Source organism: Eublepharis macularius, chromosome 12, assembly GCF_028583425.1.
Source record: "Eublepharis macularius isolate TG4126 chromosome 12, MPM_Emac_v1.0, whole genome shotgun sequence".
NCBI lineage: Eukaryota > Metazoa > Chordata > Lepidosauria > Squamata > Eublepharidae > Eublepharis > Eublepharis macularius.
Genome location: NC_072801.1, coordinates 72,254,541 through 72,262,157, shown reverse-complemented (window position 1 = coordinate 72,262,157; position 7,617 = coordinate 72,254,541). Strand labels below are relative to the sequence as shown.

Sequence of the window (7,617 nt, the reverse complement as noted above, 5' to 3'; positions counted from 1 at the left end):
GCGGCCTTGGGACAGTTCCTTCCGTCCCACTACTGATTGCGCCCGGCTGGATGGGCTCGGAGGGTGGGGGATGTGTAGAAGGGTAGATAAAATATGTCATGTACTCAGTGCGTCATTCCTAACAAGAAATCTGTATACAGCCATACACCTTTAATTGCTTCTGTGTAACCTATGGACATATGTATGCTGAAGCTTATGATATCTCAATAAAGACCCATTTACTCCAGAGAGTTTGGATTTCTTGCTGCGAGGGTTGGGAGTCATCTTCAATGCATCCTGTTTCCCAGAAACTGACACTTGGGCAGCATGGCAGTGGCCTTCCACTTGGTTAAATGAGTAATAATAACATTCAACTTATATACCACCCTTCAGGACAACTTAATGCCCACTCAGAGCAGTTTACAAAGCATGTCATTATTATCCCTACAACAGAACACCCTGTGAGGTGGGTGGGGCTGAGAGAGCTCTGAGAGAGCTGTGTGACTCGCCCAAACTGGCTCCAAGTGGAGGAGGGAGGCATCAAAGCCGGATCTCCGGATTAGAGTCCCAAGCTCTTAACCACTACGCCAAACTGGCTCTGAGCTAAGATTTTGCTTTGCCTTTCTTCTTTATTCATTATTTATTGATTTTTGGCATTTGACAATCTACTTATGTAACCCCCAGAGTCCCAAGGAGCAGATTCAATAGGTTTACCAATTCAAATATAAATGCAATTTATTTAAACACAACTATGAAAACATTCCCAAAGTTGTTAATACTGGATCAGTAACCAGTGACCCCAGAGTACAGCCCTACTCACAACCCCCTGGTAAAATACGCAGGCAGTTCTGATGATTTGGCCAGAGGCTTTGCCTGGATCAGCATCCCAAATATCTAGCAGGCCTTGCCACAGCAGGACTCTTCTTGTGAAGATGCTGCCTGAATCCTGGGGCTTGTTCGTTGCCCTAGGAGCAGTTCCCCTTTTCTCCTAGGAAGATGAAGTGGGGCAGCTCTGTGCCAGGGCGCTGGTCTCAAGCAGTCAACGAGTTGAGCTGCCAGCAATTCCTGCTCTTGCATTCTTCAGGTCTTCCCAGCTACTGCAGTTCTTCCAGGGAGAAGAGTTCAGCTCTGTGATGATCTTAACTCCAAAGCTTGGAAACAAGCTTTGCCTTCCAAGCAGCAGCAGCAACAGCCCTTCCTCTTTTAGTTTCCAGCTAGCCTAGTCCTGTATAACACCACTCCTCTAAGTCATGGTGACCTCTTTTTTATATACATGCCCCATGGGCCTTTGCTAGACATGCAAATTAAACAACCCTAGGTACAGCTCAGTTATCTGTTAGTCTGGTCTACGTATCTGCAGTCTATTATTCAGGCCTAGGTCCTAGGCCCCAAACCCTTTTTTCAGTACAGGCTTACACTTATTCTTTTATTAGGCAGAGGAAAAGGAACTGAACAATGAGTCCAGCAAACTCACACCCTTTAGCCCCTGCTGCACCACTTCTGTGAAAGATGGCAGCCGCCCATGCCGTGTGTCCTCTCCCACCCCATAGGCTGCAACTGGCTTGTCCCAGCTAGTTAATATTAGCTGGTAACATGTTTTCTCATTTGGAAGAGGTTTTAAAGAAACAGTGCATGCAGGGGAAGGATGACAAATAGCTAAGTGAATGAAAGCAAGGGAAGAAAATATACGTACACATCTGGAAAGAATTTAAAGGGGAAATGAAAGAGTGGGGACTAGGAGAAGATTTTACAAGCCCAGGCCTGGTTTCGTCTCTGACGACAAACTTCTGAAGTTATTTGCTCAGAAGAAACATTTCTGGTTCAATTCCCATGAAATATTAGATGCTTTCAGAACTTTTGTCATTTTTTTACACCGTAGATTTACTTTCACAAGATCACTCCATTGGCCTTCTCATGGGGAGCAATTTAGAAATGTGAGCCCAAGGGAGGCTGCTTACTAGCATGGAGGATAGGAAAGAATGTCAACTATATGTTAAAATAGAAATTTATTTAGAACAAGTTATGCTTCATCCTCTCTTAGTGTTATACTCTCAAAGTAATTTCTGGGGAAATGTGAAATTATTTATTTTATTTATTTAGGCTATTTTAAGCAATACTACCACACTATTCAAATCAAAACCAGCAATGTAATCTAAGGATCTCCAATTAAACTTCCATAGAAACAGCTGCAGAATCTAAAATTAGCAAGAGAAAAAAATGTTATCACACAATTATTGCATTTAGAACCTGATCCTAACTTTCTTTGCTAAGAAGGTATTCTATCCATTCAAATTTAATGGGATTTGTTTTCCATCTGATGAGATCATTGCTGTAGTCTTAATGCCTAGGATAGCTTCTTCAGTGTTCCTGGGTTATGTCCATCATTTATCAGTTTTGGAACTCTATTGCTTGAAACGTATTCAAATGCAATGTGACAGAAGCATTTTTCATGCCCTTCAAAATCTCTATACTTTCAGGGAGTTGTGTAGTACTGTGTAGTAGAAGAAGAAAAAAGTGAGTCCAGTAGCACCTTGAAGACAGCACAGTTTTCCAAGGTATAAGCTTTCATGAGACACAGCTCACTTCATCAGATGTCAAAGAAAAATCATCACCTGGAAAATGTCATTGGTCTTTAAGTTGCTACTGGACTCAAAAACTTATATATGAATCTTTCATGTGCACACTGGTGTATTTTGCACCATAAGTCTTCTCTTTCACTTCAATAGAAGAGGCTCTGCCTGTGTGGAGCTTACATTTCCATATGAGTGGATGGAGAACAGCTTATGTGGGTAGGATTCAGGGACTTAAAGTGAGAGGAGATTGACAGTTGGAATGGTGAAGTGGTTAGACTAGGAGCCCTGGAGGACAGTGAACAATCACTCTGTTCCCGTCTAACTTCCACACAGGGTTGCTGAAAGAGTTAACAGCTATGTATGTTGGTTGCCCCAGGGCTCCTTGGAGAGTGGAAGTGATAAGAAATATGATCAAAGGAGGAAAGTTTTCCTATTATTTAAAACAACGAAGTTTGTTTCTTTCTCAAGAAAGAAATAATGTTGATGTCATTATAAAATTAAAATGTTCTTTTAAAATGGCATGAATGTATCTGCACAGACAAGATCTACACAAGGGTAGCATTCTTTTGTATTTCCTTTTGTTTAACTGGTAGGAAGTTTTGGCAAAAGGAGCGATTACTTGAGACATGAAGTGCTGGGGGAAACCTGCAAACATTAAGGAAGTGTGCGGGTCAGGATTTTAAAGGATATTAAGCAGCAGCCAGAATAGCCCAGGGTCCTGACTAGCAGAAGCTCATCTAAAGCTTAGAAGATAACTTTGACTTGACTAACTCCCCCCCCCCTTCTTTCTTTGTGTATCCTTGTTTAAATTTTAGAAATCTGAGTAAGTTTATATACTGATATATTGTTAAATATTGAATACAAAGCTATGATAAGATGGAAATGGTCAAATATTAATGATGAGGTAGATTGCATGACGTATTTAGTTTGGGAAGGTAAATGTGAAAATATATAGTAGCTGGAACAGTATATGTATTCTTCACTTCAGCATTGATTAACTCTGATTAAGATATGTTTCGTGTACTCTGTATTTTAATAACTCTTGTCATGCAAAACTCGTACTGTTCCTTTGACCCTGTATCTCCCCCTCTTTTTCTGTGCCCCTTTTATTCTGAAATGTAAAAGAAAAAAGAACAAAGAAAAAAATAAAGCTTGGAAGATAAGCAGGGTCAGCCCTGGTTAGTACTTTGATGGGAGGCCACCAAGGAAGTCCAGACCAGAATCGCTACACAGAGGGAGGCAATGGCCAACCACCTCTGAACATCTCTGGCTTTGAAAACTCTGTGGAAGGGATTGTCACGAGCCAGTTGACAGCACTTAAGATTATTCATTCAAGCAGAAGCAGTGTGATGTGAAGTTAGACCAGTGTGGTCTCTATCACAACCTTCATGTGACAGACTGAACCCTACTGGCTTCTAAATGCGGTTACTGAAGTACACGTGAGGGAATTCACCACAGCCTACTTAGTGTTGTTGCCAGCTACAGTTATGATGGCGTTAGAATCCTTCTTCTCTCTGGTCCTGCCAGAGTTATAATCTAGAAATGCCTTGTCCTCTTTACAACTTCATATGAGACACGAAGGAAAGGGAAAGATAATTTTTATTTGTGTCCTGGTGTAGGAGGGAAAGGATGCTGAGGGGAGAAAAGCTTTAAACGGTTTATTAAGTGTGCCCCACACATCATTCGCTGGGCTCATTAAGATTCAGCATTTCAGTTGGCAGTTACTGGATTCAGAGATCAGTTATCAGTCAAGTTTTTAAAATTCTTGAGGTGAATTTTTGGCTTTTCTACGACTTCAGCAGTCCCACAGTAGAAGTGGGTGCTTGTTCTGGCGACACCAAAATCTTTAGCCAGCTTTCCTCAGAAGATAGGTCATGAGACAGGTACAATCTTCTCCTAAAGCATTTACTAAATTAGCCTATTTCGTTAAAATACAGGCTCTGTGACTTATAGGATCGACTAAGAATTCAACACCCCCCCATTCTCAGCCTTACCCTATGGAAGCACAAACCCTATGACTCAAACTTGTACTTTCTGTTTCATTACTCCTCCAAAAATACTTTTAAAATCCACATTGTCAGATATTTTACATCTGTGCTGTGCTCTGTACTGTCAATGTATACATCCATTAATTTATCTGCAACATTTATCCCCCACTTTTCCCAAATACACTCAAAGTGACTTGCAAAAAGGAAAACTTTAGCTATATCAAACCAATATCATATCAGACAATAGTTAAACCTAATATGAGACAAACTTAAAAAGAAAAGCTCAAACGTCATTTAAAGCCTTAAACCAAATCACAATGTTTCTTAAAATCTGAAAAGATCAGATATAATAGAGATGTATTTATTATTTACTTATTTATTTCAAATTTGTATTCTGCCCTCCCCACAAGCAGGCTCAGGGCGGATAACAACATATTAAAAATACAATTAAAATACAATTAAAAATTCATGTTCATTAAAAACAACACATTTAAAACAGGATGGTGGACAGCCTTCACAGGGAGGGTTTTATACACCCCTTTTTTTCCAGGCTGGCGGAGGCCCAGCCTCAGCCAAGTGCCAAGTGGAACAACTCTGTCTTGCAGGCCCGGCGAAAAGATAGTAGGTCCTGCTGGGCCCTGATTTCAGCAGACAGAGCATACCACCAGGTGGGAGCCAGGACCGAAAAGGCCCTGGCTCTAGTCGAGGCTAGGCGGGCCTTCTTGGGGCCAGGAACCACCAACAGCTGTTTGATACCAATGAATGGGGAATAGCTTGAAAAGACAAGATTCAGGAGATTGTGATAAAAGTCTTGCATCAATTACAAACAAGGTAAAAAGACAGACAGAGTTCACTGTTTGCACTTGTACACTGTCATCTTGTCTCTCTCTGCCAACGATGCTGCAAGGTAATTCTAGAATTCAAAAGCTGCTTTGAGCTTTTGAGAGGACAGACAAAGACAGCAGTCCTAAGTGCACTTACTAGGGAGTAGGACTCATTTATTTATTTACCTTATTTATAGTATACCTTTTTCGCTGAGACTCAAGGTAAAATACATAATATAAGTCAATACAATCGACAGCTGTGACAGTCAATGACCAATGCAAGACAGTATGGCAATGCAAAATATGGTGACATTTGAAAACAAGTACATCATAGGATTTACTTCTGAGTAAGTAAGCACTAAAAGACGAAGCGTAAGATGAAATGGCCTAGAGGCTGCACTTGAATGAAAGGGGTAAAAGTCAAGCAACACAGAGAAAGAAAATGCCTTCTATGTGTTCAATTGCAGCTTCCAGGTTCTTTCTTTAGACTTCCACACCACCATCTTTCATTAAACAGGGTTTTTCTTTCTCCAGACACCCACATCTTTTTGAGCAGTCAGTTCCTTGCCACGTCTTAGTGCTTCCTTTAGCACCTGCTTCACAATGTCATTTTTCAAAGTGAAGATGAAAGGATTCACGAAGGGGAAGACAATAGAGGTAAGAACAGCAGGTACCTTGTGGACCTCCAGCGTCTCTTTCTGAGATGGTGTGACATAAATGAAAATGCTGATGCCACAGGCGACGGAGATGATGGTCAAATGTGTAGCACAGGTGTTGAAGACTTTGGCACGGCCAGTGGTAGTAGAGATGCGCATTATCGCTGAGATGATGTACATGTAAGAAACCACCGTCAAAACCAAGGAGCTCAGGACAATGACAGATGACAACATGAAATCCATCAGTTCTATGAAATGAGTGTCAGTGCATGATAGATCAAGCAAGGGGCCACTGTCACAAAAGAAGTGGTTGATAACATTGGACTTACAGTACGATAGCCTGGTGATCATGATGGTGGGACAAAGGACAGAGAGGAATCCACCCAACCAGCAACCCAGCAACATCTGAATGCACACCTGGCCATTGATGATGGCATGGTACTGGAGAGGTCTGCATATGGCAGCATAGCGATCGTAGGACATGGATGTCAAGAGAAGAAACTGCACTGTGCCCAGGAAGAAGTAGAAATAGGATTGGGCCATGCAACCAGAAAAAGAGATGGACTTGTTATCAGAAAAGAGGTTCCATAATAGTTGAGGGCTAATAACTGATGTGAAGAGGATTTCAAGCGCAGAGAAGTTACTGAGAAAAAAGTACATGGGGCTGTGGAGCCGACTATCCACCAATACGATTAAGAGGATAACCATATTGCCAGCCAAGGATGTAACGTACATGACCAAAAAGAGGAATGCAAGAACAATCTCTTCTTGACGACCAATGGAAAAGCCCATCAAGATGAACTCAGACACACTCTGGTTCTCCATCATGTTTTCTCTTCATTGCCCAGCAATTTGGCTTGAAGGAACTGAGAAACAGTATAATTAGGAAAAATTTCTATCACACATTCAAGCACAATGCATTTTGCAACCCTCAGTCATCTTTATGACATCTTTTCCATATATTATCCAGCAGGGAATAGGCCCTGATTTATTCATATTATACCAGTAATAGATTACTGAGATTGAGAGATGGTAATTTGTCCAAGGCACCCAAATGAAGACATAGCTCAGATACAACAAATTGAACTGCCTTATGCTAATGTTGTTAGTCTTATAGGTGCTACTGGCATCTTGCTCTTTGATACTGCCTTATGCGCTGTCAGGCTTTAGGGTTCACAAGATTATTCTTGCTTACTCTGACTAGCAGCAGTTGTCTATGGTCTCAGATAGAGCCCTACCACATCACCTGCTATCTGATACCTTTAACTGGAGATAAAAGAACTGAAATTCTGCATGAAAAGCAGATGTTCTACATCTGATCCATGACCCCTCTTTAACCCAAAACTCTCCCAAATTCAAGGAAAACATAGCTGATCTTATGATAAATGAGGAAGCAAACCAGCATCAACACATTCCAGCAGAACTATCAGTTTCCTGGTTCTGCTCTCTTTTTCATACCTACCTACCTACCTACCTACCTACCTACCTACCTACCTACCTAGATAGATAGATAGATAGATAGATAGATAGATAGATAGATAGATAGATAGATAGATAGATAGATAGATAGATAGATAGATAGATAGATAGATAGATA

The 7,617-nt window shown here is 41.1% G+C and overlaps 1 protein-coding gene across 1 annotated transcript; it reads right to left on the bottom strand.

Moving 5' to 3' along the window:
- Window positions 1–5,873: 5,873 nt before the first annotated feature.
- LOC129339807 (olfactory receptor 6J1-like) lies at window positions 5,874–6,845 on the bottom strand. Its single transcript, XM_054994386.1, has one exon. The coding sequence runs from the start codon at window positions 6,843–6,845 to the stop codon at window positions 5,874–5,876; it is 972 nt and encodes a 323-aa protein (XP_054850361.1).
- Window positions 6,846–7,617: the final 772 nt, after the last annotated feature.